The sequence below is a fragment of the Urocampus carinirostris genome, unplaced genomic scaffold (assembly GCF_059441175.1).
Source record: "Urocampus carinirostris isolate Australia breed hairy pipefish unplaced genomic scaffold, RoL_Ucar_1.0 HiC_scaffold_22, whole genome shotgun sequence".
Classification (NCBI taxonomy): Eukaryota; Metazoa; Chordata; class Actinopteri; order Syngnathiformes; family Syngnathidae; genus Urocampus; species Urocampus carinirostris.
In genome coordinates this window covers 328,124-353,270 of record NW_028283129.1, presented here as the reverse complement: position 1 = coordinate 353,270, position 25,147 = coordinate 328,124, and the positions used below count along the sequence as shown (strand labels likewise).

At 44.5% G+C, this 25,147-nt stretch overlaps 1 protein-coding gene and 1 pseudogene across 6 annotated transcripts in view; both read left to right on the top strand.

The window, feature by feature from the left end:
- LOC148345867 (uncharacterized) overlaps window positions 1-25,147 on the top strand; it is a 93,138-nt gene that overhangs the window by 59,237 nt on the left and 8,754 nt on the right. For 3 of the 6 annotated variants that reach the window (XM_088325790.1, XM_088325786.1, XM_088325791.1), the window contains exons 2-3: window positions 13,541-13,701; window positions 16,911-17,438. In XM_088325790.1, the coding sequence (XP_088181916.1) occupies window positions 17,436-17,438 (3 nt within the window). In that variant the 5' untranslated portion in view covers window positions 13,541-13,701; window positions 16,911-17,435. The remainder of the gene's footprint in view (window positions 1-13,540; window positions 13,702-16,910; window positions 17,439-25,147) is intronic. The other 3 variants (XM_088325787.1, XM_088325789.1, XM_088325788.1) reach the window with 3 other exon arrangements.
- Window positions 13,865-16,917, top strand: LOC148345868 (uncharacterized; annotated as a pseudogene).

Below are 25,147 nucleotides of genomic sequence, written 5' to 3'. Positions count from 1 at the left end.
CCGGAGGGCACTCATTAAATTGGAGGTTGTTCATTTCCAATGGCTGGATGTATTTCCAATGGTAGCTGCATTGCCGCAAAAACGCCACCAGAGAGCAGTCATTAAATCGGTGGGCGTTCATTTCCAACGGCTCATCGTATTTCCAATGGTAACTGCATTGCCACAAAAATGCCACCAGGAGGCACTCATTCAATTGGCTGCCGTTCATTCCGAACGGCTGGAGGTATTTCAGTTGGTAGCTGCATTGCCGCATAATGCCACCGGAGGGCAGTCATTAAATCGGCGGTTGTTCATTTCGAACGGCGGGATGTACTTCCAATGGTAGCTGCATTGCCGCAAAAACGCCACCAGAGGGCACTCATTAAATCGGCAGGCGTTCATTTCAAGCGGCGGGATGTACTTCCATTGGTAGCTGCATTGCCGCAAAAACGCCACCGGAGGGCACTCATTAAATCGGTGGCCGTTCATTTCCAACGGCTCAATGTATTTCCAATGGTAGCTGCATTGCCCCAAAAACGCCAACTGAGGGAACTCATTAAATCGGTAGACGTTCATTTCGAATGGCTGGATGTATTTCAGATGGTAGCTACATTGCCGCAAAAACGCCACCTGAGGGAGCTCATAAGTCGGCAGACGTTCATTTCCTACGGCTCAATGTATTTTCAATGGCAGCTGCATTGCCGCAAAAACGCCATCGGAGGGCACTCATTAAATAGGCGGCTGTTCGGTTTCAAACGGCTGGATGTATTTCCAATGGTAGCTGCATTGCTGCAAAAATGCCACCGGAGAGCACTCATTAAATCAGTGGGCGTTCATTTCCAACGGTTCAATGTATTTCCAATGTTAGCTGCATTGCCACAAAAACTTCACCGGGGGGCACTCATTCAATTGGCTGCCGTTCATTTCGAACGGCTGGAGGTATATCAGTTGGTAGCTGCATTGCCGCAAAATGCCACCGGAGGGCACTCATTAAATCGGCGGTTGTTCATTTCGAACGGCGGGATGTACTTCCAATGATAGCTGCATTGCCGCAAAAACGCCACCTGAGGGCACTCATTAAATTGGCGGTTGTTCATTTCCAACGGCTGGATGTATTTCCAATGGTAGCTGCATTGCCGCAAAAACGCCACCTGAGGGTACTCATTAAATCGACGGTTGTTCATTTCCGACGGCTGGATGTATTTCCAATGGTAGCTGAATTGCCGCAAAAACGCAACCGGAGGGCACTCATTAAATTGGCGGCCGTTCATTTCGAATGGCTGGATGTATTTCCAATGGTAGCTGCATTGCCGCAAAAACGCAACGGAGGGCATTTATTTAATTGGCTGTCATTGATTTCCAACGTCTCAATGTGTTTCCAATGATAGCTGCATTGCCGCAACAAGGCCACCGGGGGGCACTCATTAAATCGGCGGCCGTTCATTTCCAACGGCTCAATGTATTTCCAATGGTAGCTGCATTGCCGCAAAAACGCCACCGGAGGTCACTCATTAAATCTGCCGCCTTTCATTTCCAAAGGCTCGATATATTTCCAATGGTAGCTGCATTGCAACAAAAACACCACCGGAGGCACTATTAAATCGGCAGCCGTTCATTTCAAACGGCTGGATGTATTTCCAATGGTAGCTGCATTGCCGCAAAAACTTCACCGGGGGCACTCATTAAATCGGCGGCAGTTCATTTTGAATGGCTGGATGTGTTTCCAATGGTAGCTGCATTGCCGCAAAAACGCCACCGGAGGGTTCTCATTAAATCGGTGGGCATTCATTTCCAAAAGCTGAATGTATTTCCAATGTTAGCTGCATTGCCGCAAAAACGCCACCGGGGGCATCTATTAAATTGGCGGCCGTTCATTTCCAACGGCTCAATGTATTTTCAATGTTAGCTGCATTGCCGCAAAAACGCCACCGAGGGCATCTATTAAATTGGCGGCCGTTCATTTCCAACGGCTCAATGTATTTCCAATGGTAGCAGCATTGCCCCAACAACGCCACCGGAGGGCACTCTTTAGGTCAGCGGCTATATTCATTTCGAGCGGCTGGATGTATTTCCAATGGTAGCTGCATTAGCGCAAAAACGCCACCAGAGAGCACTCATTAAATCGGTGGGCGTTCATTTCCAACGGCTCAATGTATTTCCAATGGTAGCTGCTTTGCCACAAAAATGCCACCAGGGGGCTCTCATTCAATTGGCTGCCGTTCATTTCGAACGGCTCGAGGTATTTCAGTTGGTAGCTGCATTGCCGCTTAATGCCACCAGAGGGCACTCATTAAATCGGCGGTTGTTCATTTCGAACGGCGTGATGTACTTCCAGTGCTAGCTGCATTGCCGCAAAAACGCCACCGGAGGGCACTCATTAAATCGGCGGGCGTTCATTTCAAGCGGCGGGATGTACTTCCAATGGTAGCTGCATTGCCGCAAAAACTTCACCGGAGGGCACTCATTAAATCGGTCGCCTTTCTTTTCGAACGGCTCAATGTGTTTCCAATGGTAGCTGCATTGCCACAAAAATGCCACCAGGGGGCTCTCATTCAATTGGCTGCCGTTCATTTAAACGGCTGGAGGTATTTCAGTTGGTAGCTGCATTGCCGCTTAATGCCACCGGAGGGCACTCATTAAATCGGCGGTTGTTCATTTCGAACGGCGGGATGTACTTCCAATGGTAGCTGCATTGCCGCAAAAACGCCACCGGAGGGCACTCATTAAATCGGCGGGCGTTCATTTCAAGCGGCGGGATGTACTTCCAATGGTAGCTGCATTGCCGCAAAAACGTCACCGGAGGGCACTCATTAAATCGGTGGCCGGTAATTTCCAACGGCTCAATGTATTTCCAATGGTAGCTGCATTGCTGCAAAAAACGCAAACTGAGGGCACTCATTAAATTGGCGGCCGTTCATTTCGAATGGCTGGATGTATTTCCAATGGTAGCTGCATTGCCGCAAAGACGCCACCGGGGGACACTCATTAAATCGGCGGCCGTTTATTTTGAATGGCTGGATGTATTTCCAATGGTGGCTGAATTGCCGCAAAAACGCCACTGAGGGCACTCATTAAATAGGCAGGCGTTCATTTCCAACAATTCAATGTATTTCCAATGGTATCTGCATTGCCGCAAAAACGCCACCGGAGGGAACTCATTAAATCGGCGGCCGGTCATTTCCAACGACTCAATGTATTTCCAATGGTAGCAGCATTGCCACAAAAACGCCACCGGGGGGCACTCATTCAATTGGCTGCCGTTCATTTCGAACGGCTGGATGTATTTCAGTTGGTAGCTGCATTGCCGCAAAATGCCACCGGAGGGCACTCATTAAATTGGAGGTTGTTCATTTCCAATGCCTGGATGTATTTCCAATGGTAGCTGCATTGCCGCAAAAACGCCACCAGAGAGCAGTCATTAAATCGGTGGGCGTTCATTTCCAACGGCTCAATGTATTTCCAATGGTAACTGCATTGCCACAAAAATGCCACCAGGGGGCACTCATTCAATTGGCTGCCGTTCATTCCGAACGGCTGGAGGTATTTCAGTTGGTAGCTGCATTGCCGCATAATGCCACCGGAGGGCACTCATTAAATCGGCGGTTGTTCATTTCGAACGGCTGGATGTACTTCCAATCGTAGCTGCATTGCCGCAAAAACGCCACCGGAGGGCACTCATTAAATCGGCGGGCGTTCATTTCAAGCGGCGGGATGTACTTCCAATGGTAGCTGCATTGCCGCAAAAACGCCACCGGAGGGCACTCATTAAATCGGTGGCCGTTGATTTCCGACGGCTCAATGTATTTCCAAGGGTAGCTGCATTGCCGCAAAAACGCAAACTGAGGGCACTCATTAAATTGGTGGCCGTTCATTTCGAATGGCTGGATGTATTTCCATGGTAGCTGCATTGCCGCAAAGACGCCACCTGAGGGCACTCATTAAATCGGTCTCCTTTCTATTCGAACGGCTCAATGTGTTTCCAATGGTAGCTGCATTGCCACAAAAATGCCACCAGGGGGCTCTCATTCAATTGGCTGCCGTTCATTTAAACGGCTGGAGGTATTTCAGTTGGTAGCTGCATTGCCGCTTAATGCCACCGGAGGGCACTCATTAAATCGGCGGTTGTTCATTTCGAACGGCGGGATGTACTTCCAATGGTAGCTGCATTGCCGCCAAAACGCCACCGGAGGGAGCTCATTAAATCGGCGGGCGTTCATTTCAAGCGGCGGGATGTACTTCCAATGGTAGCTGCATTGCCGCAAAAACTTCACCGGAGGGCACTCATTAAATCGGTGGCCGGTAATTTCCAACGGCTCAAAGTATTTCCAATGGTAGCTGCATTGCTGCAAAAACGCAAACTGAGGGCACTCATTAAATTGGCGGCCGTTCATTTCGAATGGCTGGATGTATTTCCAATGGTAGCTGCATTGCCGCAAAGACGCCACCTCAGGGCACTCATTAAATCGGTCGCCGTTCTTTTCGAACGGCTCAATGTGTTTCCAATGGTAGCTGCATTGCAGCAACAACGCCACCGGGGGGCACTCATTAAATCGGCGGCCGTTTATTTTGAATGGCTGGATGTATTTCCAATGGTGGCATAATTGCCGCAAAAACGCCACCGAGGGCACTCATTAAATAGGCAGGCGTTCATTTCAACAATTCAATGTATTTCCAATGGTATCTGCATTGCCGCAAAAACGCCACCGGAGGGAACTCATTAAATCGGCGGCCGGTCATTTCCAACGACTCAATGTATTTCCAATGGTAGCTGCATTGCCACAAAAACGCCACCGGGGGGCACTCATTCAATTGGCTGCCGTTCATTTCGAACGGCTGGATGTATTTCAGTTGGTAGCTGCATTGCCGCAAAATGCCACCGGAGGGCACTCATTAAAGTGGAGGTTGTTCATTTCCAATGGCTGGATGCAATTCCAATGGTAGCTGCATTGCTGCAAAACGCCACCGGATTGCACTCATTAAATCGGCGGTTGTTCATTTCGAACGGCGGGATGTACTTCCAATGGTAGCTGCATAGCCGCAAAAACGCCACCTAAGGGCACTCATTAAATCGGCGGTTGTTTATTTCCAACGGCAGGATCTATTTCCAATGGTAGCTGCATTGCCGCAAAAACGCCACCGGAGGGCACTCATTAAATCGGCGGGCGATCATTTCGAGCGGCGGGATGTACTTCCAATGGTAGCTGCATTGCCGCAAAAACGCCACCGGAGGGCACTCATTAAATCGGTGGCCGTTAATTTCCAACAGCTCAATGTATTTCCAATGGTAGCTGCATTGCCGCAAAAACGCAAACCGAGGGCACTCATTAAATTGGCGGCCGTTCATTTCGAATGGCCTGATGTATTTCCAATGGTAGCTGCATTGCCGCAAAGACGCCACCCGAGGGCACTCATTAAATCGGTCGCCGTTCATTTAGAACGGCTCAATGTGTTTCCAATGGTAGCTGCATTGCCGCAAAGACGCCACCTGAGGGCACTCATTAAATCGGTCGCCGTTCATTTAGAACGGCTCAATGTATTTCCAATGGTGGCTGAATTGCCGCAAAAACGCCACCGAGGGCACTCATTAAATAGGCAGGCGTTCATTTCCAACAATTCAATGTATTTCCAATGGTATCTGCATTGCCGCAAAAACGCCACCGGAGGGAACTCATTAAATCGGCGGCCGTTTATTTCCAACGACTCAATGAATTTCCAATGGTAGCTGCATTGCCACAAAAACGCCACCGGGGGGCACTCATTCAATTGGCTGCCGTTCATTTCGAACGGCTGGATGTATTTCATTTGGTAGCTGCATTGCCGCAAAATGCCACCGGAGGGCACTCATTAAATTTGAGGTTGTTCATTTCCAATGGCTGGATGCAATTCCAATGGTAGCTGCAATGCCGCAAAACGCCACCGGATTGCACTCATTAAATCGGCGGTTGTTCATTTCGAACGGCGGGATGTACTTCCAGTCGTAGCTGCATTGCCGCAAAAACACCACCTAAGGGCACTCATTAAATCAGCGGTTGTTCACTTCCAACGGCAGGATGTATTTCCAATGGTAGCTGCATTGCCGCAAAACGCCACCGGAGGGCACTCATTAAATCGGCGGGCGATCATTTTGAGCGGCGGGATGTACTTCCAATGGTAGCTGCATTGCCGCAAAAATGCCACCGGAGGGAACTCATTAAATCGGTGGCCGTTAATTTCCAACGGCTGAATGTATTTCCAATGGTAGCTGCATTGCCGCAAAAACGCCAACTGAGGGAACTCATTAAATCGGTGGCCCTTCATTTCGAATGGCTGGATGTTTTTCCAATGGTAGCTGCATTGCCGCTAAAACGCCACCTGAGGGAGCTCATAAGTCGGCGGCCGTTCATTTCCAACGGCTCAATGTATTTTTTAATGGTAGCTTCATTGCCGCAAAAACGCCACCGGAGGGCACTCATTAAATCGTCGGCCGTTAATTTCCAACAGCTGGATGTATTTCCAATGGTAGCTGTATTGCCGCAAAAACGCCATCGGAGGGCACTCATTAAATAGGCGGCTGTTCGGTTTCAAACGGCTGGATGTATTTCCAATGGTAGCTGCATTGCTGCAAAAATGCCACCGGAGGGCATTCATTAAATCGGTGGCCGTTAATTTCCAACGGCTCAATGTATTTCCAATGGCAGTTGCAGTGCCGAAAATCCCCAACTGAGTGCACTCATTAAATCGGCGGCTGTTCATTACCAACGGCTCAATGTATTTTCAATGGTAGCTGCATTGCCGCAAAAACGCCACCGGAGGGTTCTCATTAAATCGGCGGCCGTTCATTTCGAACGGCTGGATGGATTTCCAATGCTAGCTGCATTGCCGCAAAAACGCCACCGGAGGGCACTCATAAATCGGTGGCCGTTCATTTCCAACGGCTGAATGTATTTCCAATGTTAGCTGCATTGCCGCAAAAACGCCACCAAGGGCATTTCTAAATTGGCAGCCGTTCATTTCCAACGGCTCAATGTGTTTCCAACGGTAGCTGCATTGCCGCAAAAAACGCCACCGAGGGGCACTCATTAAATTGGCGGCCGTTCATTTTGAATGGCTGGATATATTTCCTATGGTGGCTGAATTGCTGCAAAAACGCCACCGAGGGCACTCATTGAATTGGCAGGCGTTCATTTCCAACAATTCAATGTATTCCCAATCGTAGCAGCATTGCCGCAAAAACGCCACCGGAGGGAACTCATTAAATTGGCGGCCGTTCATTTCCAACGGCTCAATGTATTTTCAATGGTAGCTGCATTTCCCCAACAACGCCACTGGAGGGCACTCTTTAAGTCAGCGGCCATTCATTTCGAACGGCTGGATGTATTTCCAATGGTAGCTGCATTGCCCCAACAACGCCACCGGAGGGCACTCTTTAAGTCAGCGGCCATTCATTTCGAACAGCTGGATGTATTTCCAATGGTAGATGCATTGCGGCAAAAACGCCACCGAAGGGCATTCATTAAATCGGCAGCCGTTCATTTCGATTGGCTGGATGTATATTCAATGGTAGCTGCATTGCCGCAAAAACGCCACCGGAGGGTTCTCATTAAATCGGTGGGCCTTCATTTCCAACGGCTGAATGTATTTCCAATGTTAGCTGCATTCCCGCAAAAACGCCACCGAGGGCATTCATTAAATTGGCGGCCGTTCATTTCCAACGGCTCAATGTTTTTCCAATGGTAGCTGCATTGCCGCAAAAACGCCACCAGAGGGCACTCATTAAATCGGCCGCCTTTCATTTCCAAAGGTTCGATGTATTTCCAATGGTAGCTGCATTGCCGCTAAAACACCACCGGGGGGCAGTCATTAAATCGGCGGCCCTTCATTTTGAATGGCTCGATGTATTTCCAATGCTGGCTGAATTGCCGCAAAAACGCCACCGGAGGGCACTCATTGAATTGGCAGGCGTTCATGTCCAACAATTCAATGTATTTCCGATGGGTAGCTGCATTGCCGCAAAAACGCCACCGGAGGGAACTCATTAAATCGGTGGCCGTTCATTTCCAACGGCTCAATGTATTTTCAATGGTAGCTGCATTGCCCCAACAACGCCACTGGAGGGCACTCTTTAAGTCAGCGGCCATTCATTTCGAACGGCTGGATGTATTTCCAATGGTAGCTGCATTGCCGCAAAAACGCCACCGGAGGGCATTCGTTAAATCGGCAGCCGTTCATTTCGAACGGCTGGATGTATTACCAATGCTAGCTTCATTGCCGCTGTAGGAGAAAATGTAGGTTCGATAATCTTTTAAGTCTTCTTTCGTGATTGAATTAAGTACATCGGAAACCAGCCATGAGGGGGAGCCTTTTATTTCGTCATCCCAAAAGAACTCAGAGAACTCCAGACATAACAATGCTTTTATAGCTTCAGTTTGAGTACAACCCATAAGCGGCCCTAGTCCTCAGTAATCAACAAGGAAGATGCTGTCGTACCCTTATTAGGACATGTTGTTCGCCTCAGTTTGCTCAGAGAGTCCTTGAAGAAGGGCCTTGCAGGTCTCATGCCCTTTTAGGGAAACTCAACTGTCTTGCCAAGGATCTTCTCGAATGATGTCAACATTCCCTCACTACTGTAAGCAATGTAAGCAAGTCTTTCTACATTTCTAAATGTATGCAACTCTATTCTACAAATGCAAGTCTATTTTCCACAACACCGCAAAAATGCCACCGGAGGGCACTCATTAAATCGGCGGCTGTTCATTTCCAACGGCTGGATGTATTTCCAATGGTAGCTGCATTGCCGCAAAAATGCCACCGGAGGGCACTCATTAAATCGGTGGCCGTTAATTTCCAACGGCTCAATGTCTTTCCAATGGTAGATGCATTGCCACAAAAACGCCAACTGAGGGGACACATTAAATCGGTTGCCGTTCATTTCCAACGGCTGGATGTATTTCCAATGGTAGTTGCATTGCCGCAAAAACGCCACCTGGGCGCTGTTCATTTCGAACGGCTTGATGTATTTCCAATGGTAGCTGCATTGCTGCAAAAACGCCACCGGAGGGTACTCATTAAATCGGCGGCTGTTCATTTCCAATGGGCGGATGTATTTCCAATGGTAGCTGCCTTGCTGCAAAAACGCCATCGAGGGCATTCATTAAATAGGCGGCCGTTCATTTCCAACTTCTCATTGTATTTCCAATGGTAGCTGCATTGCTGCAAACACGCAACCGGAGACACTCATTAAATCGGCTGCCGTTCATTTCCAACGGCTCAATGTAGTTCCAATGGGTGCTGCATTGCCCCAAAAACGCCACTGGAGGGAACTCGTTAAATTGGCGACCGTTCATTTCCAATGACTCATTGTATTTCCAATGGTAGCTGCATTGCTGCAAAAACGCAACCGGAGACACTCATTAAATCGGCGGCTGTTCATTTCGAACAGCTGGATGTATTGTAGCTGCATTGCCGCAAAAACGCCACCGGAGGGCACTCATTAAATCAGCGGCCGTTCATTTCGAATGGCTGGATGTATTTCCAACGGTAGCTGCATTGCCGCAAAAATGCCACTGGAGGGCACACCTTTTAATCGGCGGCCGTTCATTTCCAACGGCTGGATGTAGTTCCAATGGTAGTTGCATTGCCGCAAATACGCCACCTGGGCGCTCATTAAATCTGCGGCTGTTCATTTCGAACGGCTTGATGTATTTCCAATGGTAGCTGCATTGCTGCAAAAACGCCACCGGAGGGTACTCATTAAATCGGCGGCTGTTCATTTCCAATGGGCGGATGTATTTCCAATGGTAGCTGCCTTGCTGCAAAAACGCCATCGAGGGCATTCATTAAATAGGCGGCCGTTCATTTCCAACTGCTCATTGTATTTCCAATGGTAGCTGCATTGCTGCAAAAACGCAACCGGAGACACTCATTAAATCGGCTGCCGTTCATTTCCAACGGCTCGATGTAGTTCCAATGGGTGCTGCATTGCCCCAAAAACGCTACTGGAGGGAACTCATTAAATTGGTGACCGTTCATTTCCAATGATTCATTGTATTTCCAATGGTAGCTGCATTGCTGCAAAAACGCAAGCGGAGACATTCAGACATGGGGACTTGAGACTTAGTGACTTGGACTCGAGTCGACTCGAGTCGCTGTTTTTATGATTTGTGACTTGACTTGGACTTGGCAATCTAAGACTCGGGACTTGACTTGTGACTTGACTTGCCCAAGAAAAAAATACTTGGGACTTACTTGGGACTTGAAGGTGAAGACTTGAGACTTACTTGAGACTTGCACATGTGTGACTTGGTCCCATGTCTGGAGACATTCATTAAATCGGCTGCCGTTCATTTCCAACAGCTTGATGTATTTCCAATGGTTGTTGCATTGCCGCAAAAAGCGACCGGAGGGATCTCATTAAATCGGCGGCTATTCATTTCGAACGGCTCGATGTATTTCCAATGCTAAGTGCATTGCTGCAAGAATGCCACCGGAGGGCACTCATTAAATCGGCGGCTGTTCATTTCGAACAGCTTGACGTATTTCCAATGGTGGCTTCATTGCCCCAAAAACGCCACCGGAGGGATTTCATTAAATCGGCGGACGTTCATTTCCAACAGCTCATTGTATTTCCATTGGTAGCTGCATTTCCTCAAAAACGCCACCGAGGGCACACATTTATTCGGCGGCCGTTCATTTCCAACGGCACGAAGTATTTCCAATGGTAGTTGCATTGCCCCAAAGACGCCACCGGAGGGCATTCATTAAATCGGTGGCTGTTCATATCCAACGGCTCATTGTATTTCCAATGGTAGCTGCATTGCCGCAAAAACGCCACCGGAGACAGTCATTAAATCGGCTTCCGTTCATTTTCAACGGCTGGATGTATTTCCAATGGTAGCTGCATTGCCGCAAAAACGCCACCGGAGGGAACTCATTAAATCGGCAGCTGTTCATTTCGAACAGCTTGACGTATTTCCAATGGTGACTTAATTGCCGCAAAAACGCCACCGGTGGGCACTCATTAAATCGGCGGCCGTTCATTTCCAACGGCTCGATGTATTTCCAATGGTAAGTGCATTGCCGCATGAACGCCACCGGAGGGCACTCATTAAATCGGGGGCTGTTCATTTCGAACAGCTCGATGTATTTCCAATGGTAGCTAAATTGCCGCAAGAACGCCACCGGAGGGCACTCATTAAATCGGCGGCTGTTCATTTCGAACAGCTTGACATATTTCCAATGGTGGCTTCATTGCCCCCAAAACGCCACCGGAGAGCACTCATTAAATCGGCGGCGGTTCATTTCCAACGGCACGAAGTATTTCCAATGGTAGTTGCATTCTCCCAAAAACGCCACCGGAGGGCACTCATTAAATCGGTGGCTGTTCATATCCAACGGCTCATTGTATTTCCAATGGTAGCTGCATTGCCGCAAAAACGCCACTGGAGACAGTCATTAAATCGGCTTCCGTTCATTTTCAACGGCTGGATGTATTTCCAATGGTAGCTGCATTGCCGAAAAAACGCCACCGGAGGGCACTCATTAAGCAGGCGGCAGTTGTTGTGCCCAAATCCGACTCCTGTGCAAATTCCTCCCCCCCTTCGCGTGAACGCGCATTCTGCTGCGCTTCCAACAAAAGCGATCGTATTCTATATAAAACGCTTATTAAAACAATAAAGCGAGCTAATTATAACAATTGGGAGATCCTTGTCAATATAACGCGTTTATTTAAACAATAAAGCGCTATTGTATTCTACAAATTGCGTCCGTCAACGCGGATGCAAAAGTTACAATTGTAAATGTACACTTCCGACAAAAGCGATCGTATTCTATATAATACGCTATTTTAAAAAATAAAGTGAGCTAATCATAACAATTGGGAGATCCTAGTCTATATAACGTGTTTATTCAAACAATAAAGTGCGATCGTATTCTACAAAATGCGTTTGTTAACGCAGATGAAAAATTCACCAACGTCAATGTACGCCAGACCTGGGCACTCCGGTCCTGGAGGGCCATATGTTCTGCATGATTTTTGAGGTTTCTCTGATCCAATACAGGGGATTCCAATCACCAGTATCGTTAACGAGCACTTGCTAGCTTGCTAACGAGGTTATAATTTGTATCACCTGAGTTAAAGAAGAGCAAACTTCAAAATCTGGCAGGACGTATGCCCCTCCAGGACCGGAGTGCCCAGGTCTGATATACGCTCACATTTAGGCCAATCCCCTAAAATAGTTTAAAAAAACTGTAGGAGCTAAGAATCACACTATCACAGCAAAGACACTCCGCAATCATTTTGTCTCGGGCTTAAAATGACACAAAGATTTCCCTTTCCATTTCTGAGTTCCGTCCAAAATGTTCCCTTTTTTTTTTGTCCAAGCAATTTGTACTGAAAAAATATTTGACCAAAAAGACCAACATTTAGCACTTTTGAGGTAAAATATTTTATTTAAGTTTATAAGTGCTCCATATGTGTATGTAGATAGATGGATAGACTGGCTGGCTGGCTGGCTGGCTGGCTGGCTGCTAGACAGACAGATAGAAAGACAGACAGATAGAAAGACAGATGGACAGACGGACAGACGGACGGACGGATGGACAGGCACATAGATTGACAGACATATACAAAGATTGACGGACAGACAGACACAAAATAGCCCTTCTAGAGGGACGTGTCCCTGAGCTAGAGCAGTTTAAAAGGAAAATGTTAGGTGCCGCGGACACCACTGCTAGCGTGGGTTGTAGCGAACCTGCTAGTCCGGTTAGCATTAGCCCTAAACGGCATGCTAATCGAGGTTAGCCAATCCAGTCACATAATAAGTTCAGCCCCCTAGCTAGTCCCACTCCACCCCGGTCTACTGGAGCCCGCACCCTAGTTATAGGTGACTCCATCACCCGTAACATAAAGATTAGCACCCCAGCCACAATTATGTGTATATCTGGGGCCAGAGCACCCGACATTGAGGCTAATTTGAGGGAGCTGACATGCAAATCTAGACACCAGGACAGGGCTAGCTACACCGATATAGTCATTCACGTCGGCTCTAATGATACTAAAATGAGGCAATCTGAGATTACAAAGGAAAATATTGCTAGGACCTGTAATATCGCCAGAAAGATGACTCTGCATCTGTAATTGTCTCTGGCCCCTTGCCTGCGAGAGGCAATGATGATAGGTTTAGCAGACTAGTCTCACTAAACCGGTGGCTGGCAAGTTTCTGTAGTCAGCAGGGATTTAGGTATGTGGATAACTGGCCTGCTTTCTGGGGCCGACCTGACCTGCTTAGGAGAAACGGCCTTCACCCTAACTGGGAAGGTGCTCTCACTCTTTCTAAAAATATATTACTGTTTAAGCCTTCCATGACAGGGTACACTAGTGCAGGCCAGGTCACAGGTGATGAACCTGAGTGAACCTGTGATCACGGGTGTGGAGTCTGTATTGCTAGGGCTAACTAGCGCTATGCTAGATTCACATAGTTTTTGTAGTTTAGAGCGTTCCATTGCCTGCACCACACACCCTGAACTGTACTGTGTTCAATAGCATCTTCTTCTGTGCTTCTTACCTCTGATTTTCCCTTATTAGGTGAGGAGGGAGAAGAAATAACATTATTTTCTACCACTAGTCATCCTGCTACTCCACCTGTCAACAATATTCCTGTGGTATGGAATTCGGGCCGCATCTGCCGCCATGCAAAGCACAAGACGCAGGACTGGCAGTATAATCCTGTGGAGGTTACCACCAAGGTAACCATAAGGTTCAAAACTCGGGAAAGTGCTCAGCTCAGTCCACAGTGCTGAAGCTTGGCCTTCTGAATATTAGATCACTATCCTCCAAAGCTTTACTTGTCAACGACCTTATTAATGAAAACAATCATAAACTTGTTGGCCCTTGTGAGACCTGGTTAAAACCAAATGAGTTTGTAGTGTTAAATGAGGCTTCTCCCTCTAACTTTGTCGGAAAGTAAGTTGAAATTTACTCCTGGTACCCCTACTGTTATTAAAACGTTTTAAGCACTTGTTATGAGGTCTTTTATGTCAACACCAATTTATGTAGTTGTTGTGTATCGCCCACCCTGACCATACTTAAATTTTTTGGATGAATTTTCGGAACTGTTAGTAACTTATGCGGACAATGTTGTAATTATTGGTGATTTTAATGTTCACATAAAATCAAATTCACTTGCAAATTCTTTTAAGTCACTGATTGATACATTTGGTTTCAATCAAATAGTTGATGTGCCCACTCATAAAGATGGGAACACTCTAGATCTTGTTCTGACCCGGGGCGTAGTAGCCTCAAATGTTACAGTGTTACCTTATCCTAATGCCATCTCTGATCACGATCTTGTTAAGTGAGAGGTGCTGTTCAATGTTTACAGTAATAAGGAAAATTTAGGTTTTAGCAGTCGCAATATCCGCCCTGCAATGGGATTAACTTTAAAAGAACTATTACCTACGGTAACTGCAGCCTTCCCTTCGTACACTGGGTCTGTTGACTCACTCACAAACAACTTTAATACTGCTTTGGTTAATGTTCTTGTTTCTGTGGCGCCCCTAAGGCATACATTTCGACCTAAGAAGCATACACCTTGGTTTACTGAAGAAACCAGGTCACTCAAACAAGGTTGCAGGAAACTTAAACGAAATTGACGCACTACAAAGCTGGAGGTCTTCCGACTGGCCTGGTGTGACAGCTTGCTGAAATATAAAGTAGCTCTTGCCTCAGCTAAAGCATCGTTTTTCTCTAAGATTATCGTTATACATAAGAGTAATCTGAAATTTTTGTTTGTCACAATTGCGAAACCTTCCAGACAACAACTTAACCCAAATAGCTCTACTTATTCTGCTGATGACTTTATGGAATGTTTTAATAGAAATATTCAACTCATTAGGAATGAAATTTTAAATGTACGCTCTACAACCTCGTCCTACCTCAAAAATGTGGAGGTGTTAAGAAAGGAATGTGTCGGCGGTTGTTTAGAAACATTCTCCAGTTTCAATGATTTGTCCTTTGATAGTCTAACACAGATGGTTAGTAGGGCCAAACAAACTACTTGCCTGCTTGATCCGTTTCCAGTTTCATTGGTGAAGGATCTGTTTGGGATCTTAGGACCATCAGTTTAAAATATTATTAATATATCGCTATCCTTGGGTATTATTCCTTTAGCTTTCAAGTCTGCCGTCATTAAACCCTTGCTTAAGCAACCTAACCTTGATCCAGAAAGCCTAGGTAATTATAGGCCAGTGTCAAATCTGCCATTTTTACTTGAAAAGGTCGTTGCACAGCAGCTAAATGACTTCGTGTCAGAAAATACCCTCTTTTGAACTGGCCAGTCAGCATTTAGGGCAAATCACTCTTCTGAGACAGCCCTGGCTAAAGTAACCAATGATCTCCTTTTAGCAATATATTCCGGTGCCTCATCAATGTTACTGCTACTGGATCTCAGTGCTGCTTTTGATACTGTCGACCACAACATATTGCTTGTTCGTCTGGAATGCATTGGTATCTCAGGAACTGTACTCTGGTGTTTTAGGTCCGACCTGTCAGACAGGATGCAACGTGTTAACTAAGGCAATCTGACCTCTAAACACTCTGATGTCCCCTGTGGAACACCACTTGGTGACATTATCTGCAAGTATAATCTTAGTTTCCATTTCTATGCAGATGGCACTCAACTGTATGTGCCACTGGAGACAACTGGACAGTTAAATTTTCAAAATCTGGAGGCTTGCCTTACTGAGATTCAAAGATGGATGTCACTTATTTTTTTGCGCCTTAACCGAGAAAAAAACTGAAATGTCGATTATTGGTCCAGCTCACTGTTGTGAGTTTTTTTTTCAAACACTGCCCTGAACCTAGACAAATGTAATATCACCCATAGTGACTCGGGTCAAAAATCTAGGTGTTATATTTGATCCTAATCCGTCGTTTCAGTCACACGTGAAAAATATTACTAGAATAGTTTTCTACCACCTCCGTAATATTGCGAAGATTCGTTTGATGCTGTCCAAATCAGATGCAGAGGTTTTAATTCATGCGTTTATTACTTCTCGGCTTGATGACTGTAATGCAGGGGTCGGGAACCTTTTTGACTCAAAGAGCCATAAAAGCCAAAAATATTAATTTTATTTTGGGAAAGAGCCACGCCATATATTATGAGACAAATGTACTAAATTGCTAAACCCGCACCCCAGACAAAAGCTTAGTCTTCAGCACATTTATTTTTGATGATTTGATAAAAATTATGAAAAGAGAATAATGCCAGAGCCCCTGTCCCAAAATCAACAAACATACCACTTGTCTCTTTCTTGCAATTACTCAAGATCGGTTAAACTCCTTTTGACCCTTTTTTTCATATATATTGGTTTCAAAACCAGATGCAAGCAGTTATTGTGTAAAAACGTCACAACATTCTGCAAATAGGGAGCCTGATGAGCTCACTTTTGGCGCAGACAGCGTAGGGCGAGAGATGGGAGGGAGTGCTTGCACTTTTTGCATAGCTCCACCCATCCCTCCCACTCACCCAATCAAATGACTAAGTTCTCTTCCGGTGTTTTAGCGTATTTACAGTTCTGTGGATTCATCATAAGGTATCTGAACACTGAACACAGATTATATAGTGAACTTTTATATAAAGGATTCTTTAGCGTTGTAAAACCAAAACGAGTTTTTTTTCCCCCTTTTTTTGTGTGTTACTTGACTGTAAATTGTAGTGAAAAACGTGCCCTATATATACTGCAAAGTAATATCCTGTTATTTAGCTTTGGTTTGGCTTTGTGTGTATCAGAATAGGATAGACAACTCAAGTTTTAAGCAAGATGGAGAAATTTTGCATGCAATCAAATTTGTCTCTGAGCCACAGATACTCATAGAAAGAGCCATATATGGCTCGTGAGCCATAGGTTCCCGACCCCTGCTGTAATGTATTGCTTTCTGGTCTCCCCATGTCTAGGTTCAGAATGCGGCAGCTAGACTTTTGACTAAGACGAAAAAGTTTGAGCATATTACTCCTGTATTGGCCAACTTACACTGGCTCCCAGTCCACTTAAGATGTGACTTTAAGGTTCTCTTATTAACATACAAATGTTTGCATGGACTTGCACCCTCTTATCTGATTTGATTTCCCCCTATGTTCCTGCACGGAGTCTCCTCTCGGAAAATGCCGGTTTACTTGTGACTCCGAGAGCCAAGAAGTCTGCAGGCTTGAGAGCGTTCTCCATCCGGGCCTCGGTGCTATTGAATGCCCTGCCTCCGGAGATAAGATCTGCAACCTCAATGGAAGTTTTTAAATCAAGGCTTAAGACACACTTCTTTTCCAAAGCTTATGATTGATGCCCACCTCATATTCTGTACTGTCCTGTCTTTTTCCGACTGCCTGGCTGGTGGTGATACGAAGGAGAAGGACGATTTGAGATGAGTCAGTGGACCAGCGTTTGACCTGAAGCATGTCAACGCCTGCATTGACCAGCTGGCAGAGATGGGAAGCTGCGTCGTGGCCGTCATAGACTTTCTGGACTAATTTACAGGCTGGGGGCGTCGTTGCTGTCATGCACTTTCCGGACAAATTTTCAACATGTTACCTAGTGTTTACTATGTTTGTGTACTGTAATGCTAAATGTAATTCACCCTGGTCATCCTGAAAGGGGGATTACCACTTGTGAGGTCCCATCTCAAGGTTTCTCTTTTTCCTCACGCTGAGGTTTTGAGTTGTTCCTTGCCCGCATGTTGGTTTAAGATCAGGTAATTAGTTTTGATTGCTTCAGCAAGGCACGATTACATTGCCAAGTGCTGTAAGCACAGGGCAATGTAGTTGTGCTTGCAACTATTATAATCCTCCGAGATATTATTATTATATCTATCTTCTTCCGCCGACTTTTAACGGGGAACTCCTCCCAGAGCTTTTAGAATACCCCATCGATTCATATATCAAAAATTTCGGCCCGACCGGGACTCTTGTTGTGTGTCTATTCACAGCGATAGGAGTCCCCATCCGGAATAATGGGTTTTGAAATTCTCCCATCCGTAATACATGGGCCCATTCATTTCTATGGGTAGTCATGGAAACGAGGGCTTTTCCAGACGGTAGTCATAGTAAGCAGGGACTGTCCAGGGTGGCCCGACCCAAATTTCCTTTAACCATGGGTAAATGGTGAATTCCAAAGAGTGGATGCTAGCGAGAGGATGCTAACTATGTGCGCCGCTAGCAAAGTGTTGGGCTGGCATAGCCAGCCACAACATTAGCGCAAGCTAGCTGTAAACACTGTTGGTGATCAGTTGCCAGCCCAAGTATTAGCGATGAGAGGTTGATGCTATGCTTACTAATGCTAGCAGTAAAAACTGTTGGTGACAAGTTGGGCTGGCTAAGCCAGCCCAAGTATTCGCTCAAGCTAGCTGTAAACACTGCCAGCAATGGGTTAGGCTGGCACAGCCAGCCCAAGTATTAGCGCAAGCTAGCTGTAAACACTGTCGGCAATGCTAACTTCTTCATAGTAAAATTTTTTGGTAATTTTGGCTACATTTTAACGACTTCATATTTACAACTTATGCTAATGGCCTCATGTTAATGAGTTATGCTAACAGGTACATTTTAAAAAGTGATGCTAACGGCTAAATGCTAACTTTTTCATGCTAAAATTTTTTGGTAAAGGCAATATTTTAATGACTTCATATTTACAAATTATGCCAATGGTCTCATGTTCACTGCAAAAATTGAAAGTATGGACTAGTGTAATTTACTTGAATTCAGTGTATTTATCTGATCACAATTTTTTGGGACTTATTTACTTATTCAGGCTGAAGATAGTTAAGATACTATCACTTGTTTCAAGAAAATTAATATTGTGCCAACTAACTTATATTATTCAAGTAATTGTAAGCAAATGTATCTTAAATTGTCGAAGAGATAGCCTAGAGGCATATTAACAACTCAGCTTAAGGATATTTTTTACTTGTTTCAAGACTCACATCAACTTGTTTTAAGAATGGAACCCAACTCATTGAGATAATGTAAGAATTGATTTTATGAATCATCATATGTATTCATTTACTCAGGTACAATTCAGTGTCGCAGTGTGAATGGTTGTTTGTCTGTTTGTGTTAGCCATGTGATGAGGTGGCGACTCAACCAGGGTGTACCCTGCCTTACGCTCGAGGTAAATGGGATAGGCTCCAGCCCTCCCACCCGTGACCCCGAAAGGGACAAAGCGGTAGAAGATGGGTGGATGGATGGACAATTTAGTGTTCAATATTAAACCTTTTACTCTTGGTACGATGTTTTAAGAATAGACATGAGCCAGTTAAGGTAGCAGGTGTAGCCTTAACTATAAAGCAATGTGGGAAACAATGTCTAGTCTGTAAATGTCACTAAACTTAAACATGATTTTATCAATTTAGTCGACCATTAACAATAACAAAGCATGAACTTTTCTCAAAACACTGTGGGGAATACCTCAACTACTTTAAGTTATAGCTATGGTTACATGTTTGGTAGACGCCTTCATCCAACATGACATACCCATCAAAACACCAATATAATGTTAAAAAAAAAATAATCAGGAGATTTGTGTAAGAGGTCCTTAAGTTTGATTGGCTTGTAGGCACAACAGCACTCATGCAGTTTCCATCTTAATCCCCAGCTCTGCATTTCACCACATGGTTTGTTCACATATTTACATTGTATCCGCTTGGCAGGGGCTAAACACACACAAATATCTTGCCAATCACATGCACAAAGTGGCAACATAGAACGAACATGTTAAAATTGCATAGAATCACATTTAATTCTGCGTCCAAAGTCCGGAGCCAGCTAGGCCTTGCTCATACAGATAGCCCCCACAAACCTCAGTCCAAATATCAAATATATTTAGTGTTTGTCAAAATGTAAACTCATGCATAAATGAGCACAATTTCTGCCGTTCATAATGTGTCATTTTAAACACTCGAATTCAAGAGCACACCAGTTAAGTCATATTTTCTAAAAACGTATATCTTTTCATTAAATGGTGCAAAGTGGTATGCAGTGTAATCAGCTAATTTCTCCAAATCTATGAACTCTGTTGCCAGGGCAGCATTTGGTACAGCGATTTCATAAGACAATAAATCTCGAATGAAATCCAATGTATCATATATTTGATATTCGCAACAAAATAAAGATGAATCTACAACAAAAATATTATTTATCAAACCTAAAAGTAAGAAGCGTGTCTTTTGAATCCGTGATGATGAAAGTATTATTTTTTAGTTATTGCGGTTAATGGGGACCAAAACCACCCCCAAAAATTGAAAATCCGCGAAGTAGCGACGCCCCTTCCAAAATGCTTGAAAAAATAAAATAATATATATATTTTTTTATTATTTTATTTTATTATTATTTTTTAGACCTGCAAAGCTCTGAACCTGCGAACGTGGAACCACGAAGTAGCGACGCCCCTTCAAAAATGCTTTAAAAAATATATATATATATATATATACATATATATATATATATATATTTATATATATATATATATATAGATATATATATATATATATATATATATATATAGATATAGATATATAGATATATATATATAGATGTACACGGGGGGACAGACATCTCACTCGCTCATTCACACCTAGGGACAATTTGGACTGGCCAATTCACCTGAAATGCATGTTTTTGGAATGTGGGAGGAAACCGGAGTGCCCGGAGGAAACCCACGCAAGCAGTGGGAGAATATACAAACTCCGCACAGGAAGTCTGGAGCTGGATTTGAACCCACGCAGGAGGTTCCCATGACTTGCCGCGCATATATATATATATATATATATATATATATATATATATATATATATATATATATATATATGTATACCGTATTTTCCGCACTATAAGGCACGATGTGTTAAGAATAGACATTTAAGCCTTTATTTTTTTTTAAAGCTGACCATGCGCCTTATAATACAGTGCGCCTTATTTATTGATCAATATTAGTTCGCAAAGTCTTGCAACTAACTTGCAGCCGCCAACTAGTTTTCCCCCGAACATCAAGTAGTCCGCGGTGTATGCTGAGATTTATTTACCGGCGTTTCATTGGCTAACCAATGTGTCAATCGTCATTTGAATCGATCACTATTGGCCAAAGTTATTCGGAGGTCAAGGGGCGGATCCTTTTTATCATTTACAGGCTAGCATTGGCTTAAACGGCAAAACAAAGCCTGCAATTGGCCAAAAAAGATGCGTCAATCATCAGTTGAATCGATCACTATTGGCTAAAGTTATTCGGAGGTCAAGAGGCGGATCCTTTTTATCATTTACAGGCTGGCATTGGCTTTCACGGCTGAACAAAGCCTGCATTTGGCCGAAAAAGATGAATTTGTATAGCACGTGGCTGACGGCATACAGAAAGCATTTTTTACTATACTGTATTTGTAAATATTTTATTCTGGATTTACTACATTCACGGATATAAGAGGACCACGGCTGCACATTATCATGAACGACTTCGGTGAGCTACTCCGGCTATATATCTTGTTTCAGACTGAACTAGATTTTTCTGTGATAAGCGGTGCAGATAATGGATGGAATAGAGTGTCTATTTTTAAATTAAACTCAATTCCAAGTGTTTATTGTCATATGCACAGTAAAGTTGCGAGTGAAAAAGAAACTATAAACTAGGGAATGGTTGGCATTTCTTGAATCCCAAGACTTTAACCTTCTGAATGATGGAACGATGCATTTGAGTGACATCGTACGGACACAGCATCCGCACGTGTTCTCGACACGTATTTGCGTCTTTGCAAGCTTTGGGAATATTAAGGGGGTAATAAGTTGGACTGAACTATCTGACTGTTTTGTCCACGTTCCCATTGTAGCGCCTTATAATCGGGTGCGTCTTATGTATCTCAAAAATAGGACCAAAAACTATTTTTTCGGGGTGCACCCTATAACCCGGTGCGCCTTATAGTGCGGAAAATACGGTATATATAAATACAGTGCATCCGGAAAGTATGCACAACGCTTCACTTTTTCCACATTTTGTTATGTTACAGCCTCATTCCAAATTGTATTAATTTAATCTCTTATCTAAAAATTCTACACAAAACTTTTTTTTAAAACTTTTTTTGAATTTTTTAAAAATAGAAATCTCAGAAATCACATTTACATAAGTATTCACAGCCTTTGCCATGAAGCTCAAAATTGAGCTCAGGTGCATCTTTTTTCGACTGATCATCCTTGAGATCTTTCTACAGCTTAATTGGAGTCCACCTGCAGTAAATTCAGTTGATTGGACATGATTTGGAAAGGCACACACCTGTCTATATAAGGTCCCACAGTTGAGTGTGCATGTCAGAGCACAAACACCAAGCATGAAGTCAAAAGAACTGTCTGTAGACCTGCGAGACAGGATTGTCCTGAGGCACAAATCTGGGGAGGGATACAAAAAAAATTCTGATGCTTTGAAGGTCCCAATGAGCACAGTGGCCTCCATTTTTTGTAAATGAAAGACATTTGGAACCACCAGGACTCTTCCTAGAGCTGGCCGGCCTTTCTAAACTGAGCGATCGGGGAAGAAGGGCCTTAGTCAGGGAGGTGACCAAGAACCCGATGGTCACTCTGTCAGAGCTCCAGCGTTCCTCTGTGGAGAGAGGAGAGCCTTCCAGATGGACAACCATCTCTGCAGCAATCCACCAATCAGGCCTGTATGGTAGAGTTGCCAGACGAAAGCCACTCTTTAGTAAAAGAAACATGGAAGCCCGTCTGGAATTTGCCAAAAAGCACCTGAATGACTCTCGGACCATGGGAAACAAAATTGTCTGGTCTGATGAGACAAAGATTGAACTCTTTGGTGTGAATGCCAGGCGCCATGTTTGGAGGAAACCAGGCACCGCTCATCACCAGGCCAATACCATCCCTACAGTGAAGCATGGTGGTGGCAGCATCATGCTGTGGGGATGTTTTTCAGCAGCAGGAACTGGCAGACTAGTCAGGGTAGAAGGAAAAATGAATGCATATAGAGATATTCTGGATGAAAACCTGCTCCAGAGCGCTCTTGACCTCAGGCTGGGGCGAAGGTTCATTTTTCAGCAGGACAACGACCCAAAGCACACAGCCAAGATCTCAAAAGATTGGCTTCAGAACCACTCCGTGAATGTCCTGGAGTGGCCCAGCCAGAGTCCAGACTTGAATCCGATCGAACATCTCTGGAGAGATCTGATAATGGCTGTGCACAAACGTCTCCCATCCAACCTGACTGAGCTTGAGACTGTATTTGCTGCCAAAGGTGGATCAACAAAGTATTAAGCAAAGGCTGTGAATACTTATGTAAATATGATTTCTTAGTTTTTCTATTTTTAATAAATTCAAAAAAAAACTTTTTCACATTGTCATAATGGAGTATTTTGTGTAGAATTTTGAGATAAGAGATTAAATTAATACAATTTGGAATGAGGCTGTAACATAACAAAATGTGGAAAAAGTGAAGCACTGTGAATACTTTCCGGATGCACTGTACATATATGCTTTATATATATAAAGCACGGTGGGGCAGTGGTTAGCGCATGTGCGGCACAGTTCAAGTCATGGGAACCTCCTGCGTGGGTTCAAATCCAGCTCCAGACTTCCTGTGCGGAGTTTGTATGTTCTCCCCCTGCTTGCGTGGGTTTCCTCTGGGGACTCCGTTTTCCTCCCACATTCCAAAAACATGCATTTCATGTGAATTGGTCCAAATTGTCCCTAGGTGTGAAAAGAGCGAGTGAGATGTCTGTCCCCGTGTGCCCTGCGATTGGCTGGCAACCAGTTCAGGGTGACCCCTGCCCACTGCCCGGAGATGGCTGGGATGGGCTCCAGCCCCCCCGCGACCCTAATGAGGATAAGCGGTACGGCTAATGAGATGAGATGAGATATATATATATATATATATATATATATATATATATATATATATACAAATATAATTTGTATTATTTTTTTAGACCCGCGAAGCTCTGAACCCGCGAACGTCAAACCGCGAGTAGTAGTAAGTAAGTAGCGAGGTCCCACTGTACTCTAATCAAATCGAGTTTGGTTGTGTTGATGGTGTCTGTTGTGTATGTAGTCGGGTTGCAGTCGGATTCAGAGACAGGCACGGACGGTACAGTCATAGAGTGTTTACTCAACTTCTTCTTCGGTAGTTCCCTAGCACAAGTACAAGGCTGCGCATAAGTATACAGTGACACCGCAGGAAGGGGAGTGTATTACACGACACCACATATTCCCTTTTTGTTAGAATAGGACACAAACTGTAGCATTAATCTGAAATACGCAATAATTCTTTGGTAAGTATGAGCTTATAGAAAACATACATTTCAATATTCATTACCAGATTAGAGGTAAATATTTATCAAAGGTAAGCAATAACGTAAGGAACTATACTGTCAATATCGGTAAGCAAAAGTGTGTAAACCTTGTAAACTTAAGCAGACTGTATGAAGATCACATCATAAACAAACATGACAATTTTTTTTAACAATGAACATTCATCATGTCTTTTTTTTTTTTTTTTTTTACATCATCACATCTTTTCTGTTTTTTTTTTTTTTTTTTTTAAGTCACATAATCTTGAAGCCATGCAGGAGCATGTCGTATTCTCGGTGCACTAGGAGAGGGATGTGTTGAGGGCACAGTTTCAGTTTCGGGTGGCTCAGCAACTTGGTCGCTTGGCAGGAGGCAAGCATCATTATCAGGAGGCTGTGGCGCTGAAACAGCAGCACAGGTGGAAGAATGGGCAAGGTGGAAAGCATTCCACACCTTTCCATCAGACAGCAGATAAGTGGCTGGACCCTTTTGAGCTACCACTGTCAGTGGCTTGGTGAACCTTGAGTGTCCTTTCGCAATGATTCCAGGTTTGCGGATGCGAACCGCAGAGCCAATCTGGAAGCTGGGTGATTTTGCACCGCGACGTTTGTCGGTGTATCGTTTGTACTTCCGTTGTTTGTTTTGTATGTTTTGTAGCATGTTGCCTTTGTCAGCAGTGGGACGCATGGAGTGAAGACCTGTGATGTGAAGCTTTGTATTCAGTGGTCTACCATGCAACAGTTCAGCGGGGGATACTGAAGTCACAGCATGTGGTGTGGCTCTGTAAGTCTGTAAAAACTCAGTGAAGAAGGCTTTCAGTGGTTTACCTTCGATGTTGGCTGTTTGTAGACAGTCCTTGAAGACTCTGTTGAAAC